The 13,601-nt window shown below is 43.3% G+C and overlaps 1 protein-coding gene across 4 annotated transcripts in view; it reads right to left on the bottom strand.

Moving 5' to 3' along the window:
- The window catches only part of INPP5F (inositol polyphosphate-5-phosphatase F), a 103,050-nt gene that overhangs the window by 71,365 nt on the left and 18,084 nt on the right, over nt 1-13,601 (bottom strand). For all 4 annotated transcript variants that reach the window (XM_045361632.2, XM_065521488.1, XM_074002897.1 and 1 more), the window contains one exon: nt 4,906-4,986. In XM_045361632.2, coding sequence (XP_045217567.2) covers nt 4,906-4,986 — 81 coding nt within the window. The remainder of the gene's footprint in view (nt 1-4,905; nt 4,987-13,601) is intronic.

The following is a 13,601-nucleotide window of genomic DNA, read 5'->3' as shown; positions in this document are numbered from 1 at the left end:
AAGCGATTCTCCAGCCTCAGCCTCCCGAGTAGCTGGGATTCCAAGTGTGTGCCATCACACCCGGCTAATTTTTGTATTTGTAGCAGATACGGGGTTTCACCATGTTGGTCAGGCTGGCCTCGATCTCCTGACCTTGTGATCTGCCTACCTCAGCCTCCCAAAGTGCTGAAATTACACGTGACATGAGCCACCACGTCTGGCTGAATGCATATTATTACCAAGAACTCACTTTATGTGAGTTTTATTAAATCTTAGCAATAACTGTATCAAGGAACTATAATCAGCTTTGTCTTATAGACGGTAACTGAGGCTTAGATGAGGTCACCTGACTCAAGGCAATTGTGTGATCTTGCAGAATTAGTCCACGTCTGGAGTGGGTTCCTAGTCAATGATATTCAAGGACTGGCCTATCACACTGAAATAAGGTCAAGCAGCAGGAAACAGCAACACCAGACCAGAAGGAATTCTTTTTGACATGCTTTTGTAATGAAGCATTTTGGTGGATATTATGTTCCTGTTATGGGCTAAACTGTGTCCCCTTAAAATTCATATGCTGAAGTCCTAACTCCTAGGACCTCAGAATGTGATTATATTTAGAGACAGGGTCTTCAAAGGGGTAATTAGGTTAAAATGAGTTTGAGTGGGCCTTAATCCAAAATGACTGGTGTCATTACAAGATGAGGAAATTTAGACAGACACACAGTTACAGAGGGAAGACCACATGAAGACACAAGGGGACAGTGGCCATGTACAAGATCAGGACAGAGGCCTCGGGAGGAACCAACACAGCCAACACCTTGATTTCAGACTTGTGTTCCAGAATTGTGAGAAAATACGATTCCATTGTTTAAGTCACCCAGCTGGTGGCACTTTGCTATGGCAGCAAACTAATACGGTTCCTAAGTCACGAGCACTTGCTTCATTCCACAGAGCTCAGAGTTCAGTGACAGTCAGGAACAGCGGCATGGCTCACCCACGCCACTTTAAGACTGTCAATGACATCTGTTCAAATAAATTTATGTTCCCATCTCCCTAGGCAAGAAGAAAAATTTGTGCATTAATATGTGGAGAATAAGTAGGAGGGAAACAGGAGAGAGTTTCAGTACAGACATTTTATTCCCCTCAACCCCTATCCTCCAAAGATAAGATGTTCCCAGGGAAAATGCCCCTCGAGTAATTTTCTCGATTCTTTCTCACACACAGCAGGCACATACCTCCCTTCTAGCCAATCTGACCCAGGGCAAGAGCTTTAATGGGGGGCAGGGAGAGGAGAGGAGGAGGCATCCCTGAGGACAGATAAGGAGAGTAAGATGGTTGCTCACAGGCAAGGGGCTGGGGGTGGAGTGACATGGAGAGGGCTGGGAGGGAGGGAAAAGCAGCAGGGGCCCAGCAAAGAGTTCCCTGTGCTGCCTCCCCACTCGCTTTCTTAAGAGCCAAACCTTTCAAGTGATGTGACAAGAAGAAGGAAAAAAAAAAGGTCCAAGGATTAGGAGAATGAAAAATTAAGAGAATTTCCCTGCCCTTTTTTCCTTTTTCATACTTTCTCCAGTTCACTCTACTCTCCACCTCTCCCTCTTTCAAAATATCCTACATCACAGGTATTCTCACTGCCTATCAACCACCTATTCTGGGACCAAAGAACGGAAAGGAGGAGCAGTACATATAAAGGGGGCTGACCACAGATGGCCATACCTTCACCGCTTCCTATTGACCATACTTTGACTGTATCACAAACTCATCAGCCATCAACTAACTTACCTTTGCACATCAGTTGTAGGAGACAGCTTCTGAGCTGTCTGCCAAGTCCAAACCCTCCTGCTCTGACTTCCACCTAGAGGACTGGGACTCTGGAGCACGTCCGACCTACGTGACCCTGGCCAGGAGTCCCATGGCTCAAGATGGGCAAATAAGCCTCTTACCTAGAAGTCTAATGTGGACTCACTACTCAATCTTTTTTGATTGCTGGTCAGTTTCCAGTCATTACAGGGACTATCAGTTGTCAGTTGGTTTGAGGCTAGGGGTGTCATTTTGAAGGCAGAAATTTTGTCCTACATCATACAAACAGAGAAAGTCAAAAAGAGAGAATAAAAGAGACATAGGAGGAGAGGCAGTTGTCAGAGACCAGTTGCCCCAATAAAGTAATCCTGGATCCTGTACAACATCCGTTTCTGTCTTGTTTTTGGTCCCTTGGGTTCTTCATAAAAAAGTGTGTGTTTTTGCATAAGCTGATAGGTTTGTATTTGCAACCAAAGAGCCTTGATAAAATAGTGATTTACAATTTACTAAGCACTTGCAGGTACGATAGTTAGCTCATTTGGGACTCACAATATCCTGTGAAAATGAAGAGAGCAGTTTCTTTTACCTTGTGTAACAACTTAAGACATACAGGCCCTTGAGCACTGGTAGCTGTCTTCTCAGCACCCAGTCACTACCCTGAAAGGTTACCCAGGAGAGAGAGGAGGACTCAAGGAGAGGCTCTGTGAGACGAGAGACATGGAGAGAGGGGCCAGGTGAAGGAGAACTAAGGCCACCCAGGCAAACTCCCGGTGAATGTTGCTACGTGAATGACCCCAGCCAACACAACAGAGAAGAGCAGAGCTGCTCTGTCAACCCATAGAATCATGAGAAATTATAGACTGTTGTTGTTTTAAGCCATTAACTTCTGGGACTGGCTTGTTACATAACAAGAGATACATGAAATAGATGTTAGGCAGCTTCTCCTGTATCTCAAAGTTAAATAAATACAGCTTGTCTTCAGGTCTCCTAACTGATTGCAGTGATTTATTCACTGTGCTAAGATGTGACTGAAAATGAGGAAAAATAACTCAAACGTGTCATTTAAATAACAGAAAACGAATTTTAGCTCAGAACACCCAGATGTGAAATTATCCTGTCAGCATGTAAATGAATTAAAAATATATGCATGTAAATGTGGACAGGTAGGAGAGTGTTATTAAAATACTTGGTTACATGGTTACACAATGACTAAATGCTTTTCTTCTCTGTGTTGAAAGAATTTTTTTAAAAAAACCTACCAAATACAGAATATACAACAATGCTCATAGCAGTATTAGTTCTAATAGCAAAACAAAAAAAGAAACAACTCAATTACCCAGTGAGAGGAAAAAAGAACAAATCATGATATATTCATAAATAGTGAAAATAAGGAACTACAGTTTCATGCATGAATAAATCTCAAAAATATAAATAAAAATAAGTGAAAGAACAAAAACAACTTAATATCACTTATATAAAATCCCCAAAATACAACCCTTAGCAACATCTGTGGGAATACATATATAATAAAAGGAAAAATGAAAACCAAGTAAATACAAAATTCAAAATAGCAGGTTCCTTTAAGGGGAAGGAAATAGGAAACATTTGGGAAAAGGCACAGAGATGGCTCCAAACACATTGGTCATATTTCCTTTCTTTTATTTACTTATTTTTTTTTTGAGATGGAGTTTCACTCTTGTTGTCCAGGCTGGAGTGCAATGGCGCAATCACGGCTTACTGCAACCACCATCTCCCAGGTTCAAGCGATTCTCCAGCCTCAGCCTCCTGAGTAGCTGGGATTACAGGCATGCGTCGCCACACCCACATAATTTTGGTACTTTTAGTAGAGACAGGGTTTCTCCATGTTGGTCAGGTCGGTCTCGAACTCCCGACCTCGGATGACCCGCCTGCTTCGGCCTCCCAAAGTTCTGGGATTATAGGTGTGAGTCACTGTGCCCGGCTCATATTTAAAAACAACCAAAGAATCTAGCAAAGGAAAATTAGCTTGTTCCAGATATATGTGCTTATTTCTGATACACAAAAATCAATCTAGCTCCCAAATGCTTAATATTATTTTTAAATAAAAAGGACACACTATAGAGATATATACTCGCAATTACACAGAAATAATGGCAAAGCCTCCTATAATTCATAACTCATCAAAATTGATACCAAAGGAAAAATATTTATTTAAACGTAGTACTTAAAATATTTCATTTAGGCCAGGCATGGTGGCTCGTGCCTGTAATCCCAGGACGTTGGGAGCCCATGGCAGGAGGATCACTGGAGGCCAGGAGTTTGAGACCAGTCTGGGCAACATAGCAAGAACCCATCTCTAATTTTAAAAAGCTCCCTGAAGGGCAAGGCACCAAAAAAGAAAAAATAAAATTTCATTTGGCCCCTTTCCATTAGCTTTTTGGGACCTGCCTATATAATACCTGTTATACTTTCCCACCAACAAAATTCCCTTTAAGCTCAGGACACAGGTGCCTGTCATTCCAAGTGAGGGCCTGGTGAGTGACCTGGACTTCCCATCAATCTGCCTGTCTTGGACAGGGATCTCTGACAGGACCACACTGTGTGCTAAGAGACCCATACTCCTCTGGCAGAGCTGACTGCATCAGGAACAGACAGCTGACATAAAGCCAATCAGTCATGGTCTGCCACCTGCTTGCCTCTCCAGCTTTATTCCTACTACTCTCCTCTGAGATCGATGCATTTGCTGTATCTTTCCTTCATAGCACCTTCCACAATTATCAAATAATCATATGTTTATTTCCGTGACTACTCTTTGATACCTGTCTTTCCTCCTAAACTGTAAGCTCCATGAGGGTAGAAACAGGGCGGTCTTTGCTCATTACTGTGTTCTACCAACAAGCATGATTCCTGACACACAGCAGGTGTTCAGTAAGTTTTGTAACAGGAAGAAGTGTAATATTATGTCACCTTTTTTCTAAAGTTTTCTTTTTTATTTCATTAAACTTATATGGAAATACACCCACTTTGAGCAGACCCAAAATTAAGACAAAGGAATCAAAGCTGTAAGAGAATCTCACGTATCTCAAAGAGGAAAACACCAAAAAATGCTACAATAAATCTGACAAGTTTAAAGAGTTTACAGAAACATACCTGAATGAAGTTGAATTTTTCCAATAACACCTTCTACCAACCCCAAACAAATGGGATTCCAGGCAAGAAGTAGATCAGTAGCTAAAAGGAAATAGGAAGCAGTGATGAGAAAACATTCACCAGAAAATATATTAAAACAATATCTTTAGCAGCATATTAAAAAAAATCAATGTCCCAAAAAAGTAGTATGAATATCCAAATGGAATACATTACCATAAAGCAGTTTGTGACAAAGTATTAAATGTGAGGCCTGAATAAGGCTTCAGATACAGTAAGGCTTCTGATAGTTAAGGGGAGAGCAGTAACAATCAGAAAATCTTCCCAGATAGGAAGCAGTACCTTGGCGCCCTACAGTGGAGGAACGGGGCCATTACACTACAAGAAGGCAAATGGAGGAGCTGCTTGTGGTCCTACAGCACAGAGCCAGTTCCGGATCCAAAGACAGGGCCTAAGAAATTGCCACAGAGCTGTCCACTTACTGGATCACACTCTGGAAAATACCTTTTCCCAAAGATGCTTATACCAAACAAAGAAATCCGGAAAGCAACTGCTCTTTTATATGACTTCCAGGACGAATACAATAGGAACTGTTTCCGTTTGAGTGCCTTCTATGTGCCAGGCATCTCAATCAGTGTTCCTCATCTAAACCACAGAACAGTGATTTGGGTGACAGTTTTCTCACTTCTTCCATATGAGAAATTAGATGACACAAGCTGGTTCCATTCTAGACACACAAGAGAGAAGCAAATTCATTACAAGCAACAGATGCCTAAGGACAGGGTTGATTCTCTTGTGTGACCCAGACTGCAAAAGGTTATATACATGGTAATAAATGTAACATTTCTGGTAGTTCAACAGGTGAAGATTAGCAAGAATGAAAACGATATGTGTCTTGGCAGAAAATTAAAATTACATTTTCATTATTATCATTTGCAGTTTATTTTAGTGAAACTTACACTTAATCTGTAACTCACAAAGTAATTATACACTTAATAGTTTAGCCCCACAAATTCATTTGAGTTTTGACTATTGTATCTTGAATGTCTTTGTTATGATACATTCAACGGAAGGCAAAAAAAGCTGACTTGTCTTTGGCTGGATGCAATGGCTCACGCCTGTAATCCCAGCACTTTGGGAGGCTGAGGAGGGTGGATAGCCTGAGGTCAGGAGTTCGAGACCAGCCAGCCCACATGGTGAAACCTCATCTCTACAAAAATTAGCCAGGCATGGTGGCATGCGCCTGTAGTCCCAGCTACTCAGGAGGCTGAGGCAGGAGAATGGCTTGAACCCAGGAGGTAGAGGTTGCAGTGATCCAAGATCACGCCACAGCCCAGGCGACAGTGCAATACTGTTTTTATTGCAAGAATTAAAGCAAAAGAAGAAATTTATTTTTTAAGGCTGTTATAATGCATTATCATTTCTAATCTTGACAACTCTGAGTTAAGTTTAAGAAGTCCCACTTTACAGATGAGGAGACAAATGCTGAGAAAAGTAAAACATGGTCAGGTCATACCATGGATCGGATCAAGGCTGCTACCAAAAACCAGGTCTGCCTTTTAGCCCCTGCTCTAAACCATTCTGTTACAGTGTCTCCTTCAGAAATTATACATGGAACTAATCAGTAAGACAGTGATTTTTAAATAACACGTACTATAAAATCAAAGAAAAAAAACATCACCTATCCCACCACCCAGAGATAACTTCTTCAGCTACATTTCAGGGCGTTTGTTTGCATACATAACAAACTGCAGCACTATAAATAAGCATTATTGATGGCAGCCACAGCCTGTCTGATTGCATCGGGGGAGGCGCAGCCAGGGCTGCACCCTCCAAGGAGCCAGCAGGGCAGAGAACAAGCGGGAGTGCTGCCCCCTACCAAGTTGGCCGGGTGGGAGCTCCATGCTCCTGGCACAGTTGCAGCCAGCAGAGGCTCCAGACCTGGGCATTCCTGCACTCTCAGGGACCCGGGAAGACCCCTCATCCCCCGCAGGCTCAGAAGTGCCTGCTCCCACTCCCTGCTCCCAGCAACTGCTCTGGTGCAGAGCGAATTGTGGCCAAGCCCAGGCACCGTCACGACCGGGTCGGATGTGCACAGGCTCAGAGAGTGCTGACACACCAGCCCCCTGCCGCCTCAGCCTCTGCTGGACTTTGGGTGCTGATGAGCATGGGAAGGAGGCCAGCAGGGGTAAGGGCAGCTCCAAGTGGGCCTGCAGGCACCTCTCGGCCCAAACAGCCTGGGCAGTGGAGGGAGGCAGACACAGGTTCCTGCCCCCAAAGGGGCAGGTCACATGTAAAACCCCATCTTCAAGCCAGGGATGACCTGAAGCCTGGGGTCCAAGTTGCAGGTTCCGGGTGGAGTCTGTGGGCTGCAGTAAGAACTTAGGGTGCTTTCTCCAGGCCATCCGTGGCCTCCCACGAACTAATCAGTACACATTTCCTCCATTCTGAGCCCATAAAAATCCCAGACTCAGCCAGACTCATAGATGTCCCGACCACCAGCTGTGGGAGGGAGCTGCCCACTTCCGGTCTCCTCATCGGATGACCTGCCTGCAGAAAGGAGCTACCCACTTCAGGTCTCCTGAGAGCTCTTCTGGGGCTCAATGAAGCTGCTCTCTGCCTTGCTCACCCTCCAGTCATCCACGTACCTCGTGTACCTCACTCTTCCTGGACACAGGACCCCTAAATGTTGGGGCTGAAAAAGTTGTAACGCAAACAGGACCAAAACATGCCCCCGCTCACCAGGTTGCGGGCAACAAGAAGGAGGGAAGGGCTGCAGCCCTTCAGGGACACCATACCTAGGGGCTCTCCAAGCCAGGGCTGTGACACCTTCTTTGGGGCTCTGCAGTTCCTGGCATCTCCAAGTTTCCAGGCATTACTGCATTCCCCAGTGCCTGCAGTGGAAGCTGCTTGTGGTACGCCTGGTCCAGCCACAGCCTTGCACCAAGCCAGTGTCTGTACTGGTGCCTGGAGCTGCCTGCCCTGCCACGGCTGGCACACCTGGCTGTGCACAGTGGCTGGACCCCACGCTCACTCACACACCACTTGCCGCTCCGCACCTGGCTTGCCATTGGCAGGCATGGGATCTGGGCTGGTAGTGCAAGCCGAGCGCAGCTTACCAAGCCAAGAGGGTGGAAAAAGCCCAGTGGACCCAAGGAAAACTCAGGCAAAAGCACCACTGGCCACATAAGTGTCCAGGTGCAAAAGCAACACCCCAAGGATCCCATGACATTATAGTTCTTTAAATAATTTTTTCTAACATTTCTAACATAATTTTTCTAACATTTCATGAGTATTTTCTCCTTTAAAATATTCTTCAAGATTACAACTTCATGGTGGCATAATATTCCACTTAAGGAAGTACTTCCTCAAAGAAAACATTTAAGTGATTTGAAGTTTTTCCCCATCATAAAAAAACACTGTGATAAATGATGAATATTATGCAAATATTTGCCTCTCTAATTAATAGCTTTTGGATAGATTCCTGGAAATTAAATTAATAGGTTAAAACCTTAAAAATGTAAACTTCTCAAATAATACCAAATTGTTTGCTACAAAGGTTACATACCAAGTTAGATTTCTGCCAGAAGCACATGAATTTCTTTTTCAAATTAAAAAAAAAATTTTATTTAAAGCAAAGCCAGGCGCAGTGGCTCACGCCTGTAACCCCAACATTTTGGGAGGCCAAGGCAGGTGGACTGCTTGAGGCCAGGAGTTCAGCCTGGCCAACATGGCAAAAACCCACCTCCACTAAAAATGCACAAAAAATAAGCTGGGGGTGGTGGTGCGTGCCTGTAATCCCAGCTTCTTGGGAGGCTGAGGCATGAGAATTGCTTGAACCAGGAGTGGAAGCTGCAGTGAACTGAGATCACACCACTGCACTCCAGCCTAGGGGACACAGCAAGATTCTGTCTCAAAAAATAATAATAATAATTTTGAGTTAAAAGTTTAGAATTTATCTAATTTTGCTCATTTGATGGCATCTGGCATCTATTGCCTAACATGATGTTTATTTCTTTTCTATTGCTGATAAGATTAAACACTTAATTATAAAATTGGCTACCTATTGCCAGGCATGGTGGCTCATGCCTGTAATCCCAGCACTGTGGAAGGCCGAGGTGGGAGGATCACCTGAGGTCAGGAGTTCAAGACCAGTCTGGCCAACACGGAAAAACCCCATCTCTACTAAAAATACAAAAATTAGCTGGGTGTGTTGGCACACGTCTGTAATCCCAGCCACTTGGGAGGCTGAGGCACAAGAATCGCTTGAATCCGGGAAGTGGAGGTTGCTGTGAGCTGAGATTACATCACTGCACTCAACTACAGCCTGGGCAACAGAGCAAGACTCTGTCTCAAAAAAAAAAAAAAAATTTGGCTGCTTATATGTCATGTCATCTTCTATGATTTTCTTGTTCATGCCTCCTAACAATTTTTCTTTATATCCTTCATTGACTTACAAGTTCCTTTCATATTAAGGACTTCAACTCTTTGACATGTTTGCAAATATTTTCAGTTTTTAATTTTTATATCTTTTGGCTTACAAAGTTGTTCCTTAGTATCAGTTACTGTATTTACTGATTTCATCTCTGTTAGTTGTTAACTATTTAACCCTAATGCCAGTGGAATAAAGATAACCCTGATTTCTTTCCAAATAGTGAGGCAGAATCCTGTATCAGGCAGGCCATGTCTCAACATCTGCCAACACAGATGCCCCTGCTAAGGAAAGAGCTCCAGCTACCCAGAACTCTGCCACCTTGACCTCAGATGAACAGACCACAGTTGTAGGACTCTATCCCTTGGGTACCAAATAAGCTTTAGGAATACAGAAGAGGAAGGAAAAAACAGAGTTAAAGCAGTCAGGGAGAGCCATGTAGAAGAAGTGGAGCATCAGGCACAAGGACAGCAGCAAGAAAAAATAATAGAGCAGATAAAAAAAAGTACAAGATTTGTTCTGGTATGTGCCCCAACATTGGAAAAACACATATCAAGTACTTGCCAGGAACCAGACACTGTATCACGTTAAGATGATATAAAAATAATGAAGCAAACAGTGTAGATAACAGAAGACCAGTAGGTACACTGGAAATATGAATTGATAATGCTGGAAAAGTAAACTAAGGCCAACTGTGGAAAAACTTGAATAAACAGTAATGAGCCTGGCCAGGCACAGTGGCTCACACATGTAATCCCAGCACTTTGGGATGCCAAGGCGGGTGGATCACAGGTCAGGAGTCCGAGACCAGCCTGACCAACATGGTGAAACCCCGTCTCTACTAAAAATACAAAAATTAGCCGGGCATGGTGGCACATGCCTGTAATCCCAGTTACTCAGGAGGCTGAGGCAGGAGAATCACTTGAACCTGGGAGGCGGAGGTTGCAGTGAGCCGAGATCACGACACTGCATTCCAGCCTGACTGACAGAGCAAGACTTCATCTCAAAAAACAAAAACAAAAACAAAAAAACAGTAATGAGCCTGAGCTTCCTAGAGACCATGGAAAGCAGATAATAAACAAAGTAGGTAAAACAAGATTACAGTCAGGAATTACAACACAAAGTTGATGTAACTAAGGAAACCTTACCCAAAAGTTAAATTGTGTTTTCAATCATTTAGAAGGTCCATCGTAAGAGATACTTTTACATCAAGACCTAGTGAACACATAGATGTATGCAGGTACCAGAAACAAAAGTTTCATGAAATAGTATTTGAAAATAGGTGGAGATTGGGAGTAAGAAACCCACTTGGATTACTGCAAAAGTCTTGGCCTGAAATGACATGAAAGGTCATGGAGAAAAGAGCTCGAGAAAAAAAAGAAAAGAAAAGAAAAAATAACAAAAAAAATATTAAAAAAGAAAGAAAAAGAAAAGAGCTTAGGGAGTAAGCTGGTAGTGGGTGAAGAATCCACAGGAGGAGATAAACATGAAAGTCCTCAGAAGAAGCTATGTGGAGGACAGGGAGAGGGCAAATCAAAGATGACACTGAGACACCTATTCTCTCCTGAGTGGGAATGGATGAGGATATGAGTGAGAAGAGCAAGAGGGAGCATGGCAGAAAGGATACAGCATACAGCAGCTGAGAGGAAGGGCTGATGAGAACCTCCTCATTCAATACCCTTTTCCATCTTTGGCATTGTGAACCATGTAAATGCATCATCCAGTCAAGAAAATAAGATTTCAACTTAAAAAAAAAAAAAACTAGAAAAAAACTATTAAAAAAGTCTGTGTTGTAGTTTAATGACTAAAAACAATAGTCATTAGTAGTCCAGAATGAAAACCAGTTAAACCCATAAGACTGAGTTCATGATGAGATGATCAAGAAGAAACAACTGGATTTAAGAACAAGAGGAGGGACTAGGCTCAGTGGCTCAAGCCTATAATCCCAGCATTTTAGGAGACTGAGGCAGGAGGATTACTTGAGGTCAGGGGTTTGAGACCAGCTTGGGCAACACAGCAAGATCCCCTGTCTCTACAAAATATTAGCCAGGTGTGGTGGCATCCACCTGTAGTCCCAGCTACTCAGGAGGCTGAGGCAGGAGGATCACTCAAGCCCAGGAATTTGAGGCTGCAGGGAGCTCTGATGGTGCCACTGCACTCTAGCCTGGGGGACAGAGCGAGACTCCATCTCAAAAAAACAAAAAAGCAAAAACAAGAAAGAGATAAGATGTTGAATAAGGAAAAGAAGACAGGTGACAAAAAAAAAAGCTACAGGTATAAAAGTTAACCTTGGAAAGGAAAGAAGATACTATCTGTTTCTTCTAAGTCTGGAAGAAAAGATGAAAGTCTAAACATAGAAATGGAGAAGAGAAGCAGACGAGTATATCCTATGCCCTTGACTCAGTAAAAACAGGAGTCAAAGTCGTCTTTGTTTTAGCAAGGGGAAGGACGGAGGAGTAATGGGGCACTGGAGGCTAGGTGTGGGAAAGGAATTTGGAAAGTCAATTTGCAAGTGTTCTATGTGCGCTTGAAATGTATGTATATTTTTAAATTCAGTGTTGTCAAGAAAAAGGGGGGGAGTCAATCCATTAGTGGGTCATCAAATCAATTTCGTATAAAGAGATCAGCATTAATAGCACTAAACAGAATAGAAGAGAAAACAAAACCACAGTGTAAGGAGAAATACTTAATGAAACTTTGGTTTCTGGTACAACCTTGTGAATTTTGTCCAACTCCTCTACGTACCTGCTAATTTTTCTGACTGCTTCACCTGTTAGTTTTTGAGAGAGGTCTTACTTTTTAAAATCTCATGCTTTATTTTCTTCCTTATTTTTATATCTTTCAGGATTATTATATTTTCCTGGTGAACTGCTCTGCTTATCAGGATGTAATAACTGGTTTTATTTCAAATAATACCTTTTACCCTAAAGTCTAGTTGGTATAACATTAATATTGTGAAAGAAACACATTAGGCATTAAAAAGGGATAAATATGAATATTGCTAACTACCAGTCCAACTCCCACAGCCTTGGGAATAAAGTCCAAATTCCTTGGAAAGGCTTGTGAGACCCTGCATGGGTTAGTCCTCTCCATCCCTCTCCTGCCCCCCACCCCCAGCAACCTAGCCTTCAGTCATCCTGAACTATGTGCAGCCTGGGCCCGGAATGCGACTCCCCACCCACTTCTGCCTGCCCCTCATTCCAGACTTAGAACAAGGGTCAGTCCTCTTCCCGGACACATTCCCCACTCCACCCACACCCAGCAGAGCTGACCAGACTCTCTCATGTGGATCCCCTAAACCCTGCGCATATTTCCATCATGGCACCTTACTTTGGTTTAGTCCATATGTCATTACTGACTTGCCTGCCTCCTTGACTGAACAGGAATTCATCAAGAAGAGGAAGCTCATTTAGACCTTGTCTCCTCAAGTTTCTGTTCCCAGTGCATGGTACACAGAAAGCTCCCAAATGGACGGGTAAACATATGATGTAGAAAGTGGAGGCAAGTTGAAATCAGATAATTTGCACAGAATCATGCTGGAAGGATTTACTACTTAAAGTGGCAAAAGATAAAGTCATCATAGAGTCAGGTTGGAAGGATTTACTACTTATGGTGGCAAAAGTAAAGTCATCTCATCCGGGCTATTTGAGACAAAGACATTAAGGCTGGCATAGGTAAAGTAACTGCCCAACACTGCACAGCTTGTTAACATCAAAACACTTTCCCACTCTCAGACTAGGGCTCTTTTTTTTTTTTTTTTTTCAGATGGAGTTTTGTTCTTGTCGCCCAGGCTGGAGTATAATGGCACAATCTCGGCTCACCACAACCTCCACCTCCCAGGTTCAAGCAATTCTCTTGCCTCAACCTCCCAAGTAGCTGGGATTACAGGCATGCGCCACCACACCTGGCTAATTTTGTATTTTTAATAGAGACGAGGTTTGGTCATATTGGTCAGACTGGTCTCAAACTCCCAGGCTCAGGTGACCCACGCACCTCGGCCTCTCAAAGTACTGGGATTACAGGCGTGAGCTACCGCGCCCAGTCAGACCAGGGCTCTTTCTAATACCGTAAGTTTCCCTACCAAATTATCTCTGGTGCAATCCTCTCATATTTGTATGGGGCTTTCAGCACAGGACCATCATCCCAGGTACTCCAAAATGCCTTTTTTTTTTTTCACCAAGTCCTATTGGTTGTATCTCCCCAACAACTGATGAATCTTTCACTTCTCTTGACCCCCACTGCTACTATCCTTGCCCAGGGCCAAGAC

Source organism: Macaca fascicularis, chromosome 9 (assembly GCF_037993035.2).
Source record: "Macaca fascicularis isolate 582-1 chromosome 9, T2T-MFA8v1.1".
Lineage (NCBI taxonomy): Eukaryota > Metazoa > Chordata > Mammalia > Primates > Cercopithecidae > Macaca > Macaca fascicularis.
Note: the sequence above shows the minus strand (reverse complement) of the source record. Positions and strands in the feature narration are given on the sequence as shown.